The sequence below is a fragment of the Heloderma suspectum genome, chromosome 6, assembly GCF_057233095.1.
Source record: "Heloderma suspectum isolate Gila_16-S chromosome 6, 16-S_ref, whole genome shotgun sequence".
In the NCBI taxonomy this organism is placed as follows: Eukaryota; Metazoa; Chordata; class Lepidosauria; order Squamata; family Helodermatidae; genus Heloderma; species Heloderma suspectum.
This window is the reverse complement of record NC_139463.1, coordinates 127,123,683-127,147,903: the sequence shown is the minus strand read 5'-3', so window position 1 is coordinate 127,147,903 and position 24,221 is coordinate 127,123,683. Positions and strand designations below refer to the sequence as shown.

The 24,221-nt window shown below is 50.6% G+C and overlaps 1 protein-coding gene and 1 long non-coding RNA gene across 2 annotated transcripts; one reads left to right on the top strand and one right to left on the bottom strand.

Annotated features, from left to right (window-relative positions):
- Nucleotides 1-3,289: 3,289 nt before the first annotated feature.
- Nucleotides 3,290-12,228, bottom strand: LOC146343139 (monocarboxylate transporter 13-like). The gene is made up of 5 exons (XM_084806701.1): nucleotides 11,657-12,228; nucleotides 10,142-10,357; nucleotides 9,306-9,449; nucleotides 7,597-8,370; nucleotides 3,290-6,698 (listed from the first exon to the last, which is right to left on the bottom strand). The coding sequence occupies exons 2-5, from the start codon at nucleotides 10,350-10,352 to the stop codon at nucleotides 6,427-6,429; spliced, it is 1,401 nt and encodes a 466-aa protein (XP_084662827.1). The 5' UTR covers nucleotides 10,353-10,357; nucleotides 11,657-12,228; the 3' UTR covers nucleotides 3,290-6,426.
- A 10-nt stretch (nucleotides 12,229-12,238) lies between these two features.
- Nucleotides 12,239-21,756, top strand: LOC146343138 (uncharacterized). The gene is made up of 3 exons (XR_014783995.1): nucleotides 12,239-12,345; nucleotides 13,250-13,384; nucleotides 21,348-21,756. It is a non-coding gene; the product is annotated as an uncharacterized LOC146343138 (long non-coding RNA).
- The last annotated feature ends 2,465 nt before the right edge of the window (nucleotides 21,757-24,221 follow it).

The window sequence follows — 24,221 nt, the reverse complement described above, 5'->3', positions numbered from 1 at the left end:
TGTCGTTTGACTACCCACCTTAGCATTCCAGTCTCCTGTAATGAAAATAACATCTTTTTTTGGCGTACTATCCAGTAGGTGCTGCAGATCCTCATAGAACTGATCTACTTCTGCTTTTTGAGCATCTGTGGTTGGGGCGTATATTTGGATCACTGTGATGTTAAATGGCTTACCCTGAATTTGAATTGAGATCATTCTGTCATTTTTTGGATTGTATCCAAGCACTGCTTTAGCCACTTTATTATTAAATATGAAGGCTACTCCATTTCTTCTATGGTCGTCTTGTCCACAGTAGTAGATCTGGTGGTCATCTGATGTGAAGTGGCCCATTCCAGTCCATTTCAGTTCACTGACACCCAAAATGTCTATATTTAATCTTGACATCTCCCCAATAACCACATCCAATTTGCCCTGGCTCATAGATCTTACATTCCAGGTTCCTATGGTGTGTTGATCTTTAGAACATTGGATTCGTCGTTCACCACCATTGTACAAAAACTGAGTGATCTGGAATGCTTCCCAGCTTCTATTCAGGATGCTAAACTCTCAGTCCTCCTATATCCGGATGACATTGCAGTGTTCTCCACTACATTAATTGGTATGCAAAGGTTCTTGAGAAAGTTGAGTACGTTTTGCACAAGAGAGCATTTGTCTAACTATGTGAAGACTAAAATTGTAGTATTTGGGAAGAAAAGTGAAACGCATATGTGGAAGCTGGACAATGAATCCATTGAACAAATGAACAACTTTAGATATTTGGGCCTTAACTTCAATGCCTAACTTTCATGGAGACAACATCTAGATGTAATTAAGCTGAAATCATACCAGTCTACTCAATCTCTCCTTCAGTTCTCTAGATCACAAGGGGGAAGCTTGGTTGCCCCTGCAGTTGAGCTATTTCAGAAGAAGGTAGTTTCACAACTGACGTATGGGGCAGAGGTGAAGGCAATGGCAAACCACCCTGCTATAGTCTGCCATGAAAACACCAGCATAAGCAGGCGTCCCTCTAGGGGTCAGTAATGACCTGGTGCTTGCACAGGAGGAACCTTTCCTTTCCTATGGGGATACACGAATGGCTCTATTTTTGAAGTGGTTCAGAACTCTTTTATGAGATCCCTCTTAACTGTCCCCTGGAGTACATCTGGGGCATTTCTAAGGGTAGAAGTGGGATTGGTTTCAGTTAAAGCATCTATTCATGCTGTTTTCGCTTTGTATTGGCTCAAGCTGACCCATATGAGTGATTCCCTCCTTCCAAAAAAATGCTTTCAAGAGCAACTGCAGACCCCATCCCAAAAGTCTTGGGTAAACCTGACCAGACCTATATTGCAAGCTTATGGAATTGATACTGAGTCCTTTCCTTCTGTTGCTTCTGACAGAGTAAAGTAGAGGCTTAAAGAAAAAAATTATCTTTATTCTAAGTGGATGGATTTGGTTACAATCTCACAAATGCCTTATTCTTGCTGGTACCCATTATATAAGACGTCATTTGGTCTGGAGAGTTACTTTACAACTCTGACTGTGCCCCACTTACAGAAATCATTTACAGCATTGCATCTACAATGCATGCCCTCTGCCTTCCTGGAGGGAAGATTTGACAATACCCCAGTCCATCAGAGACTCTGTATCTGCAGGTCTGGGGAGGTTGAAGATGTTTCTTGTTACTAAGATGTCCTCTCTATGGCCATCCTAGGCATAAATTTCTTGCCATCATTTCCCAGTGCCTCTCAAATAGAACGCCTTTAGAAAAGATATGTGTTCTTTCTGGCACCGATGCTTTTACAAAATTTGCAAAATTTGCCCTGGCAGCAAGGAAAATACGTGCCAAAGCCCAAACAGCCTAGTAGGGATGATTCTGTTGGATGTGTGAATTTATGTATATACAAATATGTGACTATACTGTACTGTTTTTTCTTTTTCTTTCCCTCTTTTTTAAGGTACATTGTGGTGGCCTATGGCTTTAAGCAATAAAGTATCTATCTACAAAATGTTACAGGAAAAGCAAATGGATCAAAAAGTGGATGGCATTTACTCAACAGTCAGGAAATGCTTGAAAAGTATCCAGCCAATGCCAAAAACAAAGTAGTGTAGGTGGATGCCTGATCTCGGTTGGAAGAGCGTTCCATAGGGTGGGAGCCACCACGCTAAGGGCCCTAATCCTGGTGATTTGTATATATACACACAGAGGAAATGGCTATTAGAGGCAGCAAACTGAGGATGTGATGACATAGAAATATAGCCACTGCTGCAAGACCGCAGTGCTGATGTCTTTCAGAAAGAGGGAACAGAGAGTCATTCAGGGACATGCTCTACTCCCTGGGGTTACAAAGACCAAAAAGATCCCGAGTCCCATCTCCAGTGGGATACCATTTTGCAAAGTGCTTCAGCTTTGAAGCAGCAGGTTCCTCCTTGGACTCACTCGCTAGCACACCATTTGCCAACCTGGTGCCTTCCAGAAGGGTTGGACTACAGCATCCATCATCCCCAGCCAGCGTGACCAATGGCTCGGTTTGATGGTTATGGGAATGATGGCAGTTGTAGGCCCAACGCTTCTGCAGGGCACCAGGTTGAGAAAGGCACGCTAACGCAATCCTATCGAGATAGGCGGCTGCCTCCGAACTTGGAGGCAACCGCCTATCCTAAGCAGGGCAGGAGAAGCGTGGAGGGGATCATTCCCTCCGCGCTTCCCCTGCCCTGCTTTTGCTGCTAGACAGCCGATTGCAGCTGCTTGGCCACAGGAGCATGGAGCAGGGAGGCTGCTGTATGACGCATTGGATGTGTTGTACACACAGCTCCGCTCTCCCTGCCCTGGAACGCCCCCAGCCCCGCCCCTCTCTGCCCCCCCCCCCGTGCTCCTCTTGTGAGCGGGGAGGACGGGGCTGTTCCACGCTGCCTCAGAGGCAGCACGGAAGTGGGGGGAGGTCAGTTTTCCAGGAACCAACCTCGGAGCGCGGGCTCTGAAGCCGGTTCCCGGAAAATGGCATATCCTGTGGCCATCTAGCCGCTGTCTAGTGGCCACAGGATTGCTCCCTCCGTGGGACTACTTCCTTAAACTGTTTTGTGCTGACCCTTTTGTATTCTTAGAAAAGGGAAAAGGCTGTTTTTAGTGCAAATGCAAGGCTAGAAACTTCATAGGTGAACATATTAAATGTATTTTTATAGCATTTTATTGTATATTTATTGCTTATTTGTTTATTTTTGTATGTTTTTTTTTATCTTGTATGCTGCCTTGAGAGGGTTTTCAAAGGTGCCCTAAAAATGATTTAAAATAAATAATTTGCCAGTCACTTTCACTCAGAACTTTCCTTCTTTGAAGGACTGTGCATTTTATTGCAGAGGAGAGAAAACAGGTTCCAAAGGGCAAGGGTGACATTCCAGACAGCGGGCCCGGGCCAAACAGATATACCGGCAGATTGAAGCAAAGTCCACCACCGTGGCACGCTGAGGCCTCCTGCCTGCCAAACGAAGTGGCAAGTTCTTTGTAAGAACATAAGGAGGACCTGTGCAGGATCAGACCAAAGGCCTCTCTAGTCCAGCATTCTGCTCACACAGTGCCCAGCTAGGCGCCCCAATGGGGAGCCCACAAGCAGGCCAGGAGGGCAAGAGCACCCTCCCGCTCGTGTTCCCCAGCAACTGTCATACGAAGGCCTCTGATTCTGGAGGCAGCATATACGCATGAGGACTAGTCACCGATAGCCTTCCCCTCCATGAATTGGTCCAATTCCCTTTTAAAGCTGGCAGTGAGTTCTGCAGTTTAACTCTGCACTAGGTGAAGAAGAAGAAATCCTTAGTTTTGTCTCTCCTGAATCTCCCACCGCTTAGCTTCATGGGATGACCCTGGGTTCTACTACTGCAAGAGAGGGAGGAAAACTTCACCCTATCCACTTTCTTCATGCTATGCATCATTTTGTACACCTCTATCATGTCCCTCCACCCACCCACACACCTTATCACCTGTTTTCTAAGCTAAAAACCTCCCCCATTCTTTCTTTAGATTCTGGGGGGCCTTCAAAGAATCCGTGATGGAATAATAAAGGAAATTACTCTGAGAATGTGCAGGAAGCAACCCCCTTACCCAGAGCTATACACTGAAACTTGATACTAGGCCTATGCAAGACATAGAAAGGTCAATGCAAGACACATAAAAACCTAGCCTCTCTCTACTGAGAAATTGAGCACTGGATTCTACCTATTCTGGCTGCTGGGACCTCCCTGCACCCAGGAACCTTCCTGCACCCAGAATCCTCCTAACCATCCCTCTCCTAAAGCCAGAAGTGGACGCTGCTCTGTTCAGTCCAGAAGTTCTGGCTCGCAGCTCCCCAGTCCCAGCTCCTCTTCCTGAAGAACCCAGGAGAATTTGCTTCAGTCATCCTGGCTAGTTCAGTATTTGACCAATGGATAGAAAGTACACGGATGTAGGATTGGCACAGGTGTGTGCTAGCGTTGGGGCTTCACAAAACTCTTGTCAGTGGCGGGACAGCAGAGGCTTTGGTACAGAAGACAAATTGCAAGTTACTGAAAAAATGGATATTTACAACGCTGAACTGAAAAATGAAGTTACCGCTACCTAAACACACTTCACGTTTTACAAATCATCTAGCTTTCACAGTAGTCTAAGGTAGCTTTCAAGACACAGAAAACTCGACGATGCCAAATTTAGCATTCTGCAAAAGCTGGTATACACCTCCGGCACCAAATTCTTCATTTTTCCTGCTTCATGTCTCAAACCATTGGAATAGCTCAGGAATCTGGAGCCTGGGAAATCCCCCACCCCCTATCTTGGAAATTAGATAAACAGCCCAAACCAGTTTCACTAGTTGATTTCTTGTAACTTTATTTCACAGACTTAAAAATATTAAATTAATAAAAATGAAGTGGCAGTCCCACACATTTGGAGGGCACCAGGTTGGGGAAGACTCTTTCAGCTAAATGTTCCTTCTGGCAGTTAGGTGGTGGACACAGGATTTAAGTCCTTGTACAAAGCTAAGAAATGGTTCCCATAATTAAGGGGAACAGAGACCAGGGGCTCTCTTGCCAGCTTGAAGATGTGCATTCTCCCTTTAACACCCATTTTCAAATGTTGGCAAACTGACTGGGTTGCGGGACTTGGAACCCTGTGTTTATAAGAAAGTGAAAGGCAGGATACTGTGTGGTTGTGTGAGGGAGGGAATGTCAAACTAACGTCGCAAAAGCACCAGTCAAGTCCACCCTCACTATGGCTTCGCTCATCGGTTTGTTGGGCCATGCTGCCAAAACACAATTTGGGACAGTGGGAGGATTCCCATGACCACATCAGCATGCACTGGAATGATTTCACACTGCCTTTTGCGATGCTTCCAAGGCAGAAAACACATCAGCTTGCTGTGAGTGATGAAGAATCTTTCCAAACTGGGGAGGTGACAGGCACAGACCCTAGAGGCGCGGTAACTCTGGAGCAGAGTTCCTCTGATGTGCTGGCTGTGAGTGCATCGAAGAGCTACAGTTTGCTCTCCTAGACATATTGGAGTGTGGATGAGGCAAGGGGTGGTGGTGGATAGATTACTGCCTCCTTGCATCTCGCTTGGGAGAGAAAGCTTGCATGCTAGCAGTGCCTTCCAGCCCCGGCTAGTTCCTGTCACTGAGTGCATGGCCCACAAAGGTGGTTTTGTGCTCCTGTTGCTACACGCGCATGCACATCGCCCAGGAAGAACAGTTCCTGCCTGCTTTTCCAAGGAACACAGCCCAAACACAATGTTGCCAAGCAAAGGGGGTGGGTGGGAAGCAACCCCTTCTGCTGAGCCATCATGGGGGCGTGGGGCAGGGATGCAGGTGGAACACGCTGGGGCAGCAGCTTCATCCCTTGCCCAGAAGTGGGCTGTAGAGCATGAGAGAAGGGAATGCCCCTTTCCCAGCTGTTCTGGTAAATGCTCGACGGGAGGCCAAATCTTTCCACCAAGCCCCTACAGTGGGGATTCCCCCTGGAGGCAGGGCTGTGAGGCTGAATCAGGCCCACGCCGGGGGATTCTGCGCCCTTCTCCAAGACGAAGGGGTCGGGGGAGGTACACAGAGTCCCGTTCTAGAAGAGTGGAGGAAAAGGTATAGAGTCCCCTGTGGCTGGCAGGGGGTTGACAGGAATGCCAGCGCTCACACACAGCAGAGCTACCATGGGCATTCCTCCAGGGTGCAAAGTTCATCCCACAATAGTAATCCGTCTGTTTTTGTGCACCCCGTCCTTTTGGGCGGCTGAGAGTAAAGGTGGAATCAATTAAGGCACAGACACGTAGACACTTTCCCAGCTGCTCCAACAGACACCAGCCCCTTGTTTTCCTCGGGAAATAGACACACAGAGAGATGCGTGCACGTTGCACTGGTCCCGAAAGTGCTGTTATCTCTGCTCTCTACTCCAGATCCTGCGACCGGCTCAAGTCCCTCCGGACTCCAACACAATTATCAGCTGGCTGACAGAGGCTTCTCTGACTCACACATCACCTTGTATGGGTGGTGGGAGTGGTCAGAGGAGAGGACCCCCCCGGGAAGAGGCGCCGACGCCAAGGGAGTGCCCTCCCCAGCCTCTGCCTTGGCGCCAGGGTCCTGCAAAGCGGGCGAGGCCAGGCAGCTGGAGAAGTTGGGCACCGTGACCAGAACGAGGCTCCCAGCCAAGAGGAAGGAGCCGGCAGCCAAGAAGGAGGCCACGTAGTCGCCTGTTGCGTCCCTCAGACAACCTGGAAGAGAGGTCGGGGGAGAGAAAACAAGAGTGACCTAGAGCTGTCTAGGCCTCAAGGCCAACCTAGAATGTACAAGCGGTAGGACCCAGCGGAGGCTGGTGGCTGCGAGGTCAGTGGGGCAGGGAATCCGCTCTGGGTTCCAGTCAGAACTCTAAAGGAGCTATCCAAGTTGCAGACCTCCTTTAGAGTTGTGACTGGAACCTGGAGCGGATTCCCCACCCCACTGACCTCGCAGCCACCAGCCTCCGCTGGTCGGGCCTTCAGGCAGTCACACTTTCTTAACAGGAGCTCCTCATTCAGACAGGTCTCCTAGACGGAGGCAGCCACGGTCCAGGTGGCAGGGCAGGGGGGTCGGCCTTCAGGGCCAGATGGCCCCACCCGTTTCCCTGACGGCAAATTAATGGGTTTGGCAGCCTTCGTGTGGCTTTTCCTTCATTCGAGAAGTTTGAAATGCCTCTTCCACGACCCAGTTGCTGGCAGGAAGAGCCTGAAGCTAAAACATGCTGGTCTTTGGCCCCGCCCACCCCTGGGGTGCAGGCCCAGGTTGCTTCTCTGGAGGTGAAGTCTGCCCGTGGGCCAAAAGAGGTTCGCCAGCCCTGCCGCAGGACTCAGTTCGGTGCTTAATTGAGAGACAGAGACGCTGCGGATGGGGGCAGATTCAATCTTGCTGGAAAAGCCCAGCCACCAAACCTACATGGGCAGGATACAGGGCCCTGGTTCTGGTGGCAAGAGAAATATCTTTGGCACATGCTCAGCTGTGCTCTTGATTATAGCACCAGGTGGGAACTGGTTTTTAGCTGAGCCCAGGATGAAGCCAACACCTGCAGGGGGCGTAATCGTGTGTGTGTCAGAAGAATTATTTCTGCTGGCAAAGGAGGTCCGGAGTGCTACCTACCAGAGAGGGGAGCCCCCAGAAGCCCCCCAACACTCTCTATCATCTGTAACAGCCCCATGGAGCTGAAGATGTTCCCGATGCCCACGATCTCAGGGATGATGGAGAAGACCACCGGCGTCAGGGCTCCGGAGAAGAAGCCGTAGCTGAGGCTGACTGCCACCAGAAGAGGGTAGCTGCGGCCCCATGGAATTAGCAGCAAGGAGACACCCGTCAGAAACGTCCAGGTCACCAAGATGTGGATCAGCCGAAACGCTCGGCAGTTTCCCAGCCAGCCGGAGAAGAGGCGGCCGCACAGGTCAGCCACAGCTGCCACTGACATCAGGAAGGCGGCCTGGTATTCGCTGAAGCCCAGCTCTCTTGCCCTGGCCACAAGGTGGATGTAGGGGATGAAATATCCTGTATTGACAAGGGTCACAGCAAGGACGAACCTCATGAAAGGCCAGTGAGACAGGAGGTGCAGGCCAAAAAGAGAGGAGAACTTCTTCCAACACTGCCCACCCAGGTCTCCCCTTGTTGGTTGGGGCTGGTCCTCCGTCAGGGTCAGCGGCCGGATAAGGGCCCCACAGACCATCAGGTTGAAGGACATTCCTGCCACAATCATGAGGGCCCCGCGCCATGCGTAGACGTCCACCAGGAGTTGGAAGAGCGGGGAGAAGGCAAAAGAAGAGAGCCCCACCCCAGTCAAGGCCAGGCTCGTGGCCAGCGTCCGGCGCTTCTTGAAGTAACGAGCCACGGAGGCCATAGAAGGGGTGAAGACCAATGCCCAGCCGAAACCTGCCAAGGGACAGAGGTACACCATGAGTAGTGAGAGGCCTGTCCACTTCCTCCTTCAGCTTCCCTGCAGCCAACCAAGCGAGGTCACCACAGGCAACCGATGGACCCTGTTTAGCTTTTTCCAAGATGGCTTACCTCCACTGAAGCAGTTCCTCCCTGTGTAACAAGAATAAGGCCCAACTCCTCCTCTCCTCACCCCCCTCAATAATCCACTACGTCGTGGTAACTGTCCTCAGTGAGAGCCATTTTGAAAGACACTTTGCTGCTTCCTTATGGCAGCCATCTTGAACAAGGCCTAACTCTGCATCTTCCTGGAACATCCAGCTGTCCTGAAAGTCCAGGGGTGGGGCTACAGGCACTCGTGGGCCACATGGGGCCCCTTCGGCCTTTTTGCGGCCCCCACCATCAAACCCATGGCAAATTTGGTGGCACAGCAGTGGGGAGGGGGGCGACCCTGGTGGGTGCCAGGGGGAAATTGCCACCCGGATCCCTGGAAGTTGCCTCAGTTGATGGCAGCCATCTCCTGAGAGAACTGGCTCTCCTTCTCTACTGCTGTCCTCCCATCTGTGCCCATCCCTTTCCATTTCCCCCAGTCTTTGCCCAAAAAGATTTCCATTCTTTGGATCGTGGAAGCAAAATGAATGCCAATCAAGCAGAAAGACACAGACTTAATTTCCTGCAGCCTTCAACATCCAGGTGCCCTCCGGATGTGTGGGACTACAACTCCCATCACCTCCAGCCAGCTGGCTGGAGATGATGGGAGTTGTAGTCCCACACATCCGGAGGGCGCCCAGTTGTGGAAGGCTGATTTGCCATAACATGTTGCTGTTGCCAAATCGGGGTAAGAAGTGGATCGCTTTGATGCAGACACCTTCAACAATGCACACAGGTAACTGGATTGTAGACATGTGATGCAATTTCCAAGGAGAACATACCTGACAGAAGCCCAATGCAGAAGTACAAGTGGGCCAGGCAGGTGGCAAACGACGCCAAGAGGAGCCCCAAGGCCGAGAAAAACCCACCGGCCATGACGACCGGGCGTGCCCCATAGCGAGAGCTCAGGGCGCTTCCCACGGGACCTGCCAAGAAGAACGGATTCTAGTCGCTGCATTTTCATCAAATAGAGAACAATCAGATTCCCCGTTTAGAACAGAAATGGGTGCCAAGTGCTTCTATCCACTCTTCCAGCAATATGGACCACCAGGTACTGCCATGGACCTGAACCCTGGTTCCCCCTCCCACCTGTTTATTTATTATTATATTGACACCCCGCCCTTTTTCCTCTTCCAAGGAGCTCAAATGGCTTGCATGATCCTCTTCCTTTCCATTTTATCCTCACAACAAGCCTGTGAGGTAAGCTGACAGTCAGTGACTGGCCCAAATTCACCCAATGAGCTTCATCGTGGCCAAGAGTGGTCTAGAGCCCAGATCTCCCGAGTCCCAGCCCAACACTCAAACCATTCACCACACTGTCTTTCCAAAGAACTAGCCCTTCTCCAAAAAACCAATCTTTCAATTCTTCCAGAGGAGTCATAACCTCTGCCAAGATTCTACCGTTGATTCTTTGTACCCTCTTGGCCACATTACAGCTGTTAGAATGGTTGTAAAGATTTCCATGACATCACAGCATCGCAGCCAATGGAGGAGGAGGATGCTGACAGGCTGCTTTCAGCACATCTAGGATAATACTTCCTCACTGCCATCAGACAGAAACTTCCCCAAGAAGGTCCTATGGCCTTGAGGGCGCCTCCCTTGCCTTCCCTCCACTTACTGGCAAACTGTTGCATGGCGATCCCGATGGACGTGATCCAGGAGATGCGTCCAGACAACTCATCGAAGTGTGCCACAAACTCCACAAAAAAGACCCCGAAGGAGCGGATCACACCGAAGACCAAGGCCGACTGGCCGAAAGCTGCCAGCACAATCACCCACCCCCAGCCTCCGTCAGGTGGCTCGGGGTGAAGCACTGCGGGGACCGGCATGGATACTGCAGGGGCAGGAGAAAGATGCAGAAAAAGCAGGCATAATCTAATGTAGCTAAGGGTTCCTAATTACTCAGGTGGCCATTCCAATGAAGTTTATCCAACCCTTTCCTGGCTTTTCTGCTCCCACCAGGAAGCACGAGTAGAACTGGAAGAGGGCGTCACATTTCCGGACCACCACACCTCGCGGTTACCACAACTGGCCTAATTTGGGGGCTTCTCTGTTCTTCCTCCATCTTCCGCTTTTGACCACCCAGCCCGATGAAGAGATCTGGAGAACCCAACACCTGCACAATCTTGTGTGGTAATTTTGGTTGGGCCTAACAAAGGTATTACTCAGCTGTGGATTTCAGATTCCCCCCACCCCCACCCTGCCCCTCATGGAGAAACCATCTTTGGTTTTTACGCGCCTTGGAAAATGCTGTAGTTTGGGCGCAATCCTAGGCATGTTTAGATAGGAAAAGGTCCCACAACTCCCAGCATGCCCCAGCCAGCCCTGCCATTTCCTGTCTAAGCATGCACGGGATTGTGCCCTCAGCCATCTACACCAAGGGGAGATGATTTCTACCACCTGAAGAGGGAGTTTGCAGGGTGAGGGCTCCATCTCCCCCAGCCGCTTGGTAACACACAGTTTGGCTTCAGTAGACTTTTCTCCCTGGCGCACCACCTAGAATTAAGCTCCAGCTTTGCTAATGTAAAGACTGTCATGTTTCTCTTTACTTCTGCGCTCTGCCTACGCAGGAACCCACGTCTTTTGCCGAAAGCAAGAGACGGGTCTGAGTATGTTTTCAGAAATGGGGGGGGGGGTGCTAAGCCACTGCTTTTTTGTCCCACAATGTTAGGTGTAATCATAAACCTGCACCATCTCCCAGAGAATAATTCATTCCATCTGCAATCTCCATTTGGCAACTGGGGCGAACCTGCAGACCTCAGCGGCTACAACTTTGGGCCTAATTTTGGGCCTTTTCTGTTCTTCCCCCATCCCCTGCTTTTTTACCACTGAGCCGGATGAAGAGTTCTGGAGAACCCAAAAGCTTGCACAATATCTTGCAGCATTTTGGTCGGGTCCTAATAAATGTATTGTCCAACTGTGGATGCTGGCCTCCCACAGCTCAGCTCCTGCATATACGAAGACAAGAGTACCTCTGAGCATGTGCAAAATCTGGGTTTCTTCACCCCACCCCACCGTCCCTCTCAAGAGAAAGATGTCATCAGGTGCTAGGAGATGGCAGCAATCCCTTCTGCCCCCAAACCTATTTCCTGACTGAGGTGGTCCTCCCCCCACCCTCATCCAAGATACTCACCCCTCGATCAGCTGTTGCAAATGCTTGTTCCGCGTTGTGCAAAGAGGTGGACCACGGAAGGGTGCATTGGACCATGCAGAGGTGAGCCAGTAATCCAGATGTCTCAGAACCTTTCCGGATCGGGCACGAGAAGTAGTGGGGGGGTGTTTGTGCACAGCGCTCCCCCGGCTCAGACGCGGAGGATAAGCAGAAAATGCTGGAGCCGAGAGCGAGAGGCAGATCCGGGCGTGTTTTCAGGCTGGGAAGATGCTCCTTTCCAGGGGCCCTTCTCCCAAAGAGTGGGGGCACGCCCCGAGAGAATCACGCATCCGCGCGCGCAGTCAGCTACTGCAAGCGTTTTCTAATGCGGGGGGGATCGCGCCGCCCCCTGCTTATACCTGGGTATCTCGGCCCCCCCGCATCCCCCAGTCTCGGAGATGCAGCACTCGACACACGCGCGCCTTCCCCGCTTTCCCCCGAGATCTCCCTGCCCCCCCCCCGCAAAACACCCTTTGTTCCTGCCGCGGGGCCGGCTGGCGGGGGAGGGAGGAGTCGCGCCCCCCACGCAGCGCGCGCACCGGCGTCCGCGAGAAGCGGGCAGGCTGCGAAAGGGGCGGGGCCTGCGGCGGGAAGCCACGCCTCCTTCCCGGGCTTCGGGAGCCCTCGGCAGGGCCGGGCGCGCCGTGCCAGGCCCCAGGCGGTCACATCGGGTAGGCCAGCCTGTGCCGACCTGGCGCCCTCCAGATGTGCTGGATGGGCGTTGCAGCGCGCCACATCTGGAGGGCGGCGGGTTGGGGAAGGGTGGTCTAGGCAGCCAGGCATGCTTCCTTGGGAAGCATGCTGGGGGATGATGGGAACTGGCGGGGATGACGGGACTTGTAGTCCGACACATCTGGAGGGCGGCGGGTCGGGGAAGGGTGGTCTAGGCAGCCAGGCATGCTTCCTTGAGAAGCATGCTGGGGGATGATGGGAACTGGCTGGGGGTGGTAGGACTTGTAGTCCGACACATCTGGAGGGCGCCAGCGTGAGGAAGGCTCGCTTGTAAGCCTGTTGCTATTCTCCCGCCCCACCCCCTGCAACTCTGCTTTCTTTTTAAGTTTATGTTTTGATATTATGCGCTGCCTAATTTTCCTTTTAGGCACTCAAGAAATAATCAATATTATTCTTGGCCTGCTCCTTAGCTTTGCATTGTGTTCCAGTTACATGTATCCATAGCCCTCACTGGGAAGTCACTGGAGCACAGATACCCAGGACACCAGGGGTCCTATACCTTAAATATCTGTACAGGAGAGGGAATTGTTGCTGCATTTTTCCACCCCTGCTGTAACCACTGCAATAGTCTTAACTTCAAAGTCAAGCAGCAAAACAAGCAGAATTCTAAAACATCTACTTAGGGCTGTTTGTAGTCTGTCCATTTGTAGTTTGCCCTTCCACACTTTCCTCCTTTTCTTTGTCGTTCAAGTTTCTTTCAGTTTCTTCCCCAGAAGTTTAGCTCTGAACTAGAGCCAGAGTCCTGTTGAAGCCCTGATACAGGGGCTGCTAATTTGAGATAAAATTAAAAAAAAACCTATAATTTTGTGCAGAACTAGAAATTCTTTGTTTGATTTACAACAGCAGAAGAAAAACGGCATGATGTAAGAGCCTGGAGAAAGATGAACACACACGGCATGGATGGAAGGGTTGTACCTCAGTGGCTGGCCAGATGCTTTGCATGCACAAGGTCCCAGGTTCAGTCTCCAGCATCCGCAGGTAAGGCCGGGAAAGACTCCCTGTTTGCACCCTGGGAGACCCATTGCTGCCAGTCAGGGTAGTAGGTGACACTGAGCGATGGTCTAACTTGGCCTTCTGCATTATTTGCATGTTCTAGTTGACACTGGTAGCAGTCCTGCTCCTTTTAGCCATGAGACTCACCAGGTGGCCTTGGGCTACCCCAGCCGAATGCCCACTTTGCAGGCTTGTTGTTAAACATAAGAACATCAGAAGAGCCCTAAAGCTGGACCAGACCAATGGTCCAGCCAGTCCCGCATTCTGTTCACACAGTGGCCAACCAGCTGCCCACGGGAAACCCACACACAGGACATGAGCCCATGTTCCCCACCCACTGGTCTACACAGGCATCCTTCGTCTGACACTGGGGAAGCATATAGCTGTCAGGACTAGCAGCCATTTATAGCCTTCTCCTCCAGGAATTTGTCCACGAATTTGTCCATTGTGATAATAAAACGGACTGTGAACTGAAAATGAGGTTCCAGCTGTGCCCCAAGGGGTGAGAGAGTATAACCAGAGTTGCCCCAAAGCTATTTAAAAGTTCGATATAGTTGAAAATATATTTTAAAACCTAAGCACGAAAACAGTGCTTCAACTTATGAAAAATAGTAACATGCCACACAGGAAAGTATTAAGATATGAATGGCTCGCAGGGAAAAGTAAATGCAAAAAAAATCACATGCAGAAGTGAAATGTGAAACATACAACTGCATGTGAGAAAATACAATTGTAACCATGCTCTGTTCATGGTGGCTCATGAAAAAATTACATCATGCAAAGTAAACTACAGTTTAACTCTTGCTGAGGCTTATTAGGAAAGTATATTAGAAAAACTATATTAGAGCATACAAAAGTTATAGTAGGCCAAACTAGCAGCAGTTTGAATTGTTACTTACCTCCACTTAAACTCCCACCAGTCCAAACTAGTTAAATACAATTCTTTAAGCTCCCAACTGTATAGCAGTATAGTCCAAACTGTGTAGCAGTATAGTCCAAACCTTTAAGGAAAAGGAAGGGGGGAAGGAAAAGGACAATTATAGCTACCTATCCCAAGCAGAGATCTGAGGAACAGGTTATTGTGGACCCTGAGGAGACCTTTCCCAGGGACCTAGGTGTAGGACCCAGCAAACTCCAGATGGGAACATTAAGTAGAAAGGGAAGAAATGTTCCAAAATAAAATGAAAAGGGTGGTGAAGTCTGAGCCTAAGTAAAATGAAACAGAAGGGGAAAACTAAACCAAGCCGTTCAGGAGCTCAGCATCCAGCCCCCAAAAGCAAGTTCAGAAAAGATGGCCAGGTGTGCCTTAAAAACTGAAGGACAGACACCGCCAAAGTATGATGTTCCCTGCTCTCTCAAGAAGAAGACAAACATGCAAACTACGGCCCCAAAGCTAGCAAAAATCTGTTAGCAAAAACCAGAGCTATGCAAAAAGGAAACGAAATGGACGAAGTCCCTTTCCTAGGGTGCTGTCACTTTTTGATCCACTGACTCCCCTAAACGTTCCTGCCTTCTGATTGGTCTTTTTCCTTCCTCTTAGTTGCCAATTAGAAATTTGGTTCTGGATTGGTGAAAGACCTATTGGGTGAGGAGAAACCTGCAAAAACAGTCTCTTCCCATCGTTTTAGGCAGCTGGTGTTACCCTAGGCCTGATCAAGGTACATGGGAACACTCTGGACTCATGGAGCTGCTAGCTGCAGGGAGTAACAAACACTGCAACTTTCCCCCATGCTGGTCCGTTGTTCCACAGCTTGACCACAGTGTTATCCGCATAACTGTCTGCATCTTAGGCTCCAGGCAGCAAAAATTTCCTGCTATCCAGGAAAGACAGGTCTGCTTGTGAACCAAAGTTTTACTCCCATCTAGTCCATGGCTCCCTTATAAGCCCTCTGTCCCCAACACCTGAACCCCCCAAAGACCTCAGTTTGTCATTTGATATCTGGATTTGTATCTTCTGGGAGGGGCAGGGGGGAGCTGCATATGCACCCCAGAAGTCTAGATTTAGACTGGAAGCGCCTTGGGGCAAAGACCTCTCTTTTGTATAACGTGCCACGTGTGTTGATGCTATGGGTGTATCTGTCACCACAGACCTTCAAAGATGGGGGTCTGTTTGATGAGGGGTCCAGCTGTGCACTGTCTGGCACAGCCTTCCCCAACTGGCCAGCATGCTGGCCAGGGATGATGGGAGTTGTAATCCAACCCCAACACAGGTTGGGGAAGGCTGGTCTAGCCAGCGCTGTTTTGTCCACACAGTGTGGCCAAAAGCGTTCATAAGTGGATCACGACTTGTGTTGCAGATGAACATCTGGTGCACGGGGACAGATTTATCTCTATCACTTGACTCCCGAGGCCCTTGGGAGGGGCCAGAGACATGAGCATGAAGGGGGGCCTGAGGAGTGCAGTCCATGAGGAGGTGGAACAAGGCATTACGAAGCTGGCAGACGTGGACTGAGATGTTGCTTAAGGTCTCGGTGTAAGCATGGTCGCAGGGCGTGTGCCTGAGCGGGTGCCAACTGTTGGGTAAGGGAGCCTGCGTTGGTCTGGAGAGGCCCCTGCATGGCTGTGCTGACACGACTGGGTTGGTTTGCTGGCATCGCTACATTGTGCTGGGTACAGGATGGGTCTGTTAGACTCTGGTCCCACTGACATCAATGGGAAAAGTTAGTTGGGTGCATTGATTTCAATGGGAACTACGTTCAATGAAGTCTGGACTCAAGCTGCTGTTTGAATGACCTCAGCATTTCAGGATAGCACAGGGCCAGCCTTCCCAAACATGATGCCCTCCAGATGTTTTGGACTGCAGCTCCCATCATCCCTAACCATTGGTCATGCTGGATAGGGCTGATGGGAGTTGCAGTCCAACACATCTGGAGGGCACCAGGGTGGGAAAGGCTGCTGTACATTGACTTCTGTCAGCGCTTACACCTCTGCCTGTTTCGCTGGCTCAGCCGCACCACGCGCAGCCAGGGAAGGCGAAACTACCTGACCCGCCGCCCCCGTGCCACGGATGAACATTCTGAGCTGTGGAAGGCAGCAGGGCCGGGGTGTGAGGGGAGGAAAGTCCTCCTGATCCCAAACATGACAATTAATCGGATCCTGAACATGAGCCAAATGAATCCCCAGAAGAACCGGGTGCCATCCAACATCATGTCCTGAGTTGTGGCGGCCCCTGGTTCCTGCCCAAGAATTGTGTGTTGTTCCCCACCCACTCCACTAGTGAATGAGGCACCCATCGTGGCGTCATCTTCAGCAGGCCAGCAGGAGGGAGCCAGCAGGAGGCCAGCAGGGGGGAGCACAGTGATTGATTTCCTTGCTGTAAGAAAAATGCCACAATCCATATAGTGTCAGACCTTTATTTAGCCATCCCAAAGGTCACCAAAAAATGTGCAAGCTTTCAAGATGTCTGCCCACCTGCGTTTTGTAATATCTTGCCTGATGAAGAGATATGGCGATCTCAAAAGCTTGCACATTTTTTGTGATCTTTGAGTTGGCCTAATAAAGGCCTTATGCTAATGGACTTTGGAGTTTATTTCCTTCTTTATTAAAATGACTGCAGCTCTGGAGAAGGGGGGCGGAGGGCGGGCTTCTGTGCCTTTATCATTGAATTGATGCATGACAGTTAGAAATTCAACCGATGTAGTTTTACCAGCATGGAGATGGAACCAAGGAAGGTGCTTGAGCAGCGTAATTGTTTTACCTGGAGCCCTGATGGGAAAGATGAAGATGGAAATGCAGCAGCATTGACATAGCTCTTTAGAATGTTGAACACGCTACACGCACACGCTCCCCATGATCCTTATAAGAAGGTCGATCATTATTATGATCCCCATTTTACTGAGATGGAAAGCTGAGGCCAAGAGAGAAATCACTGAAGGAGTGAGATGGAAGGGAGAGAAGCTGCAAATCATATGAAGGCTGAGCAAAGGGATGAGTCTTTGAACACGATGAAGACAGGGATAGATGGAGTCAGCCAGGCTATGGTGTGGGGTGGAGAGGATAATCCAGTGATATGGGGCAGCTAAGGAAAATGCATCCAACTGGGAAAATATGTATATGTACAACTTGCATATTTTATTTATTTATAATAAAATAAATAAAAAGGCAGGATATAAATGTAATAAATAAATGTAATTTATTTGTTACATTTATATCCCGCCTTTTTTCCTCCTTAAGGAACCCAAGGCGGCATACATAGTCCTCCTCCGTTTTATCTTCACAACAACAACCCTGTGAGGTGGGTTGGGCTGAGAGTCTGTGACTGGCCCAAAGTCACCCAGTGAGCTTCCATGGCCGAGTGGGGACTAGAACCCGGATCTCCCAACTCCCAATCCAACACTCTAGCCACTACAACACTCTGACATGTGTACAAATACAGTTGTTGTTTTTTCTACAGTGACTATTTTGATTAAAATCCACAGTTGGGCAATAGCTTTATTAGGACCAACCAAAATTGCACAAAAATGTGCAAGCTTTCAGATTCCCCAGAACTCTTCATCAGGTTCAGTGACTCATTCATTCAGACTGCAAATCTCCATTTTAAAACTGGGTCTATCTAAACTACAGGCTGCATGGCCATGACATTTGGCCAAATTTTTGGACCTTTTTGTTTCCTTCCCCATCCCTCTGCTTTGTGTATCAACAAGTCTGGTGAAGAGTTCTGGAGAACCTGAAAGCTTGCACATTCTTGTGGAAGTTCGATTGGTACTAATAAAGCTATTGCCCAACTATGAATTGTGTGTGTGTGTGTGGGGGGGGACTTTCTCATCAACCAGCAAGCCTTTCTTACTGTTTGTTTTTCTGAAAATACATATTTTACTTACATTTGCCTCTCTGCCCAATATCGAAGGCTTAGCGCAATTTTTAAATGGATGGGGATCTAACGCAGCAGCAGCATCACATTCCGGGGAAACCTGTAGCCATGCTGGAAGATCTCATTCCTTGTCTTCAGCCACCTTCTGCAAGACAACTTACATTCATCTTGAAAAACTTCAGCACGTTGCCTGCATGCGAAACACGTGAAGGTTCCCAGAAGGAAACGCCCGATGCCCGATGAGAGGGGCCCGTTTGCTGCCCTAGGCAGCCACGGGGCATCCTGCCATGGGATGACTCATTTGCCGAGGAGGCGGTGCTGGCTGTGTACCAGCGCTGTGCACCTGTTTCCTGTAGTCACACGCTTCGAGGAAGGAGCTGGAGGTCCTGTGCATGAGCCTTTGCACAAGATCCCGTTTCCTGCTGCCACCACCTCTAATGCAGGATGTCCAGAGGAAGTGGGCACCTGCCAAGCGCATCTAGAAAGGAGACCAACTCACCCCCCCCCCCGCTACAACTAGAACTAAAAATATATCGAGTACCACCACTGCGCCAGGCGCTGTACGAGCAGGAACTGGAAGGTCAAACAAGCTTGTAAATAGCTGGTCACGTTTCCAAGCTTGGAAGAGACACAGGAATCAGCTCTCTTCCCCCCTCCCCACCCCCCAGTAAGACTGTGAAGGGAGAAGATAAGCCCAACCTAACAAAAGACCTTGTGGTCTAGTAACTGTTCTGGCCACATGTGCAAGGATTGGGGAAACATGGCAGAGACCGACCACTGAAGGTGGAGGTGCCTTCGTAGAGGTATCCTGGGAGATGGTTGCAGGGGCAGCAAGAGCAGAGAAATTGGAGGTGGGGGCAAGTCACTGAAAGTGAGGGTGTATAGCAGCTGCCTTCCCCACTCTGGCGCCCTCCAGATGTGTTGGACCATGCTGACTGGAGGGTTCCGGGAGTTGTAGTCCAACACATCTGGACGACACCAGGTAGAGGAAGCGGATATATAGCTGGTGCTGGAAGCCAATGAACAGGCAGAACAGGCAGGAAGCCCAAGAAAGGACTGGAGGGACATCGTGCAATTAGCACAAGAGAAAACGGACTCCATTTTGCACAGCTCCTGACTTCTGTTAAACCTTGTCTGGAAGACAAAAGTCAGCAGATTCTTACCAGGAGAAAATGGAGAACTTGAGCCATCCGGAGCATCCTGTCTACCCTGGGAAATGTTTACCCACCAGAATGTGAAAATACGCCGTGCCCAGCTGCTGAATTATGGGATTTCCCCCTCCCCAGTGCTGACGCTTGGCCAGCTCATGCAGCTGCTTGGGAAGCAGTTCGGGTGCTTGCTGCGCTTGCTGGGGTCAAGGGTCTGATCAGATGCTGAGTTGGCAGCAGGGGCAGCTAAAGCGAGTGGTGCAATCCAAAATGCTTAGTCAGGATGCAGGCGGGGAGAGTGTATGACATGCAACCTACATGCCGAACTGTGCAATGATGGAAAATCGTGAATCACAGCAAGGCTATGAACACTTCAGAAGTTCAGCACTAGGACCAACGTCCCTGACCTCTGTCCACCTTCGAATTCCGCGTCCCAACGGCTAGAAAGGGCGGGGGAAGTGTGGTGCTATGGCAATCTTCTGAACGCAGTGCTGACCATCCAGACAGGAGTTTTGGTGCCCAAGACTGTCCTCCCAGTTTTAGTAAGTAAGGGTGCAATCCTACACAGGTTTAGAGAGAGAAAAGCCCTACAACTCTCTAAACATGCACAGGATTGCACCCTAAGTGGGGGAAAACTTATCAGTAATACTGGCTTGTTCAGCCTTCCCCACCCTGGTGCCCTCCAGCTGTGCTGGACTGCAATGCCCACTATTCCCAGCCATGGATTGCAACTCCCCTTATTGCCTTCTCGGTGGCAGCACCCCACTTATGGGATGCCCTCCCCATAGAGTCTCTTCTGGCATCCACTTTACTATCGTTTTGACGCCAGGTAAAGACGTCCCTTTTCTTGCAGGCAGTTTAGATCTTAGATTCTTGGTTCAACCAGTTAGGTTTACCCCCAAAGTGCTGGGATGGTTGCCTTTATATTTCTGGAGGAGGGGCCGTAGCTCAGTGGTAAAGCCCCTGTTTTGCAGGCAGAAGGTCCCAGGTTCGATTCCCGGAATCTCAAGGTAGGGCTAGAAAAAAATCCTGCCTGAAACCCTGGAGGGAGAGCTGCTGCTGCCGGTCAGTGTCAGCAGTACTGGGCTAGATGGACCCAGGGTCTGACTCAGTATAAGGCAGCTTTCTTAGGTTCTTATGCTGATGGTTGTTGTTTTTATTGTGCGCTATTTTTATTCTTTTAACCTGTAATCTGCCCAAATAACTTTTTGTTTTTGGGCGGACTAAATAAATGAATAACATTCTGTGTGTGCTCAGAAGCATTATTTTGTTAAGATTTCTCCACATGCTCTGTGGCCAAGCCCCGGATTGAATTAAGTCCTTGTATGGAATGAAATAAAGACACACACACACACGGAAAACAGAACTCGAGATGGGCAGACTTTTCTGTGAACAGGCTGCCATAAGGGATATAGTGATACCATTAGCAGCCCCTGTTTTTTTGTCATGTGTAATTATACCAAGAGTATAATTTAATTCTATTTATTTCTCCCCCCCCCCCGTCTTCCTTTCCGCCCCATCCGTAAACCCCTTGTCTCCTTTCTCCATGGGAAGTGGATTGCTGTGGCTGTGTTAAAAATATCCCAGCAGGAAAAGTGACCACAGGAGCTCAGGATGGTTCATCACAAACAGGTCAACAGCTGTTTCCCCTGCACTCCCCCCTACCCTTTGATACATCAGGGATGTGCTGAAAATAGAGAGATGCTTGGAGCAACAAAGACCGTTGATGTGGATAATGTCATTATGTGGCTTAGTCAGTAGGTGGCGCTGGATTCAACTGTACCTGGGTGGGGTCAGCCACTTCCTGGTGCTGCTCTGTTCTTTTTCCAGAGGGACAATAAGAGTTCTTGTCTAGTGTCCCGGCGGGCTCCAGTTTTCGGAGGGCCCATGGGCAAGACACTCTCAGTGGGCCCCTTCCCTTCTCACTGCCATGGTCACCAGCTGCTCTTGCTGCTCTTCCTCATCTTGCTACCACTTGTTTGCTTGACAGGCAGAGAGCCGGGGAGCGTGTCGGCAGTGGCATCTTCCCCTCTTCACCACCACCGCCGCCATCTGGGCAGAGCGAGAGGCAGATGAACAAGCCGCTTGCAATGGGGAAGTGGAGGAGCAAGTCCAGGGGGCTCTGGTCAGGGCCCCCCCGCTGGGCTGTGAGACCTTGGCAGGCACCCAACCAGGCCTAACCTTGACGCTGGCCCTATATCTGGTGTCCCAATGGGTGTGCCTGCTCCAGCCTGGTGCCCTCTAGATGTGTTGGACTACAATTCCCATCATCTGCAGCCAGCTGGAGGGCAGCAGGTTAGGGGAAGACCAGGCAGCCACTTGCAGAAGCCTGGTGTGCATTGCCTCCGCTTCTGCTCTGCTTCTGTCTTTGCAAATAAATAAAATATTATAAAATGCTGTATGCCTCTAGCATTCTGTCCCACAAAACCAAACGAAGCCCAGGCCAATGCTGCCCCTGAAATCTCTCACAGCGCCTGGAAATGGGGAGCGTGTAACAGCACTTGCCGGAAAGGAGGGGTGGCTGGAGTTCATGGGCTGCGTCGTTCCCACCACCCGTTTGCCGATGTCCCCTGGTTGCTGCGGTGGGGATCCCCTTCCTTTCTTGCCCAGCAGACAGTGGAGGCTGGTGGCTCTGATGTCAGCGGGGCGGTGAGAACGCTCCAGGTTTCAGTCCGAACCCTAAAGGAGCTCTCCGAGGTGCTTTCTGGCTGAAACCCAAAGCGGATACGCTGCCCCACGACATCGGAGCCACCAGCCTCCACTGCCATCAGGTCACACTGTCCACCGATAAAAGAATTCTGAGCTGATCGATTAAATCTGCATACATTTGCATTTTAACAAAACAATTTCAAAGGACAAAAGCACCCTCTCCTTAGCTTTCTGATTGGGGTGGGGAGTATTTTGATGTACTACGTAGACAGCTGAGATCATGGGTCTCTGTAGAGGAACGGCACCGCCAGGCAACGGCACACAGAGGCCATCTCGGACTCCGAACGCAATGATCTTACATGCGCCCTTCCTCCCCCATCTTAACGTCCCTTATTTCAGCATGTGGTCAGCTGGCCCTGCTCCGTCTGGGCTCATTCTGCTGGGGGGGGGCCTGGACCCCTGCCCCCAAAGCTCTACCCTGACGCTGCCGCTCCCTCCTGGCCTGGCTCAAGGGAGCTTGATAGCTGAGGTGGGAACGCCGGAGGGTTCCCCCAATAAATGTGAGGCCCAGTGGAAGTGCATCTCCTCTTCGTTTCAATGAGGCTTGCGCAGGAGACGTTCCCAGCGGATTGAGCCCGCCTGGCTCCACCTCTGCTGCCCGTTAAGGTCACCCAGTCGTCGCGGCCTGCCCAGGCGACCTCCGACAAGCCCTGCAAGGCCAGCCGGAATTTCACAGCAGTTACAGAGCGCTGGCAAAAGGTTGCAAATCCAAACTTGTCCCTGAGTTTAAGAGTTTCCGGCGACACGTGTAATCCACACATCCATGCCTGGCGGGGAAAGAGCGGCACAAAGGCACACTAACTGGCACTGACCAAAACAGGACGGACGCTCAATGGAGCATTGCTTAATGGCTGCACCATTGATTTAAAATAATAATAAAAGTAACAACTTCCTGTAATGAGTGGGCTAATCCTAATTTTCAGTCCCCTCCTCCCTCTGCAAAGGGAAACTGGAGTCAAACATTCTGGAGTTCAGGGGCCCGCAAGCTCAGCCCTCGCTGTACCCCCCCCCATCTGCAGTGCACACAGAGGAGGAAAGTTTGAGGTCAGTGACTTGATGGCGCAGATTTGTACTCAGGATGCAGCTGTCTGAGGATGCTTTGTTAGGCCAGGAAGCCTGGCCAGGGCGTGTCTGGCTGGCCCTTCTTTTTTGGAGAAAGTATCACCCCTCAGGAAATCTTTGAGCTCGGGCAGAAAGTTGGGCTGCAGCCTGGCTCTGTGCATGTGTGTGGTTAGTTGCATATTCTATGGCGACTTCCCCAACCTGGTGCCCTCCAGATGTGTTGGACTGCAATTCCCATCATCCTCAGGTCCAACACATCTGGAGGGCACCAGGTTGGGGGGGCTGCAGTATGGGATCAGGTACATTAACACAGATGCAGTTACATTCACAAACCTTCCAGACTCCCCCAAAAGCAATGCAATAAAAAAGATGTCTAAAAATACTTCTCCAAGTCCCTTTTGAACATAACCAAGTTCTTTCTGTTCCAGCATTATACCTCTATTCTCCTCCTCCTCCTCCTCTCTAAGGTGGTCATCTGCTTAAAATCTTAGTCCATTCTTCATACACGGGTTTCAACAGTTAATCGAGTAATTAATAGATTAAAATTGCATGGACTAAAACCATCGCTCTGAAGCAAGAAGCTGGCAGCGCAGTCTTCAGGGGCTGATTGCCCACCATTTCCAAAGCGCTGCCCAGGCGGGAAGGTGGGGCAGGGGCTAGGCGGTGTCTGTTTTGTGCTGAATGGCTCTATTGTTTTATTATATCCCACCCCCACCCCTTGGTTTCAGCTCTAGGCTGTGTGTTCCTACTACCCTGGTGAAAGGCGTGCGCGCGCACGCACACACACACACACACACACTCCTAGAGTTTTCCAGCAAACGAGGGGGCTTTGGATGCAAGGATCCAGTTTTTAAAATTGCACTGTGTGATTCACTGGGACACCATTTTAGGTGATCAAGCATTTTTGAGTAATATTAACCAATCAAACATTGCAGCCTTACTTCTTTCAGTCCTTGTGTGCTTCCAGCCACCCCTTACGCCAACTTTCCCTGACCTGGTTCCCTTCAGACGCTGGCTGGGGGATTATGGGAGTTGTAATCCAACACATCTGAGGGGCACCAAGTTGGGGGAGGCTGCTTTGCCCCATCTCCCT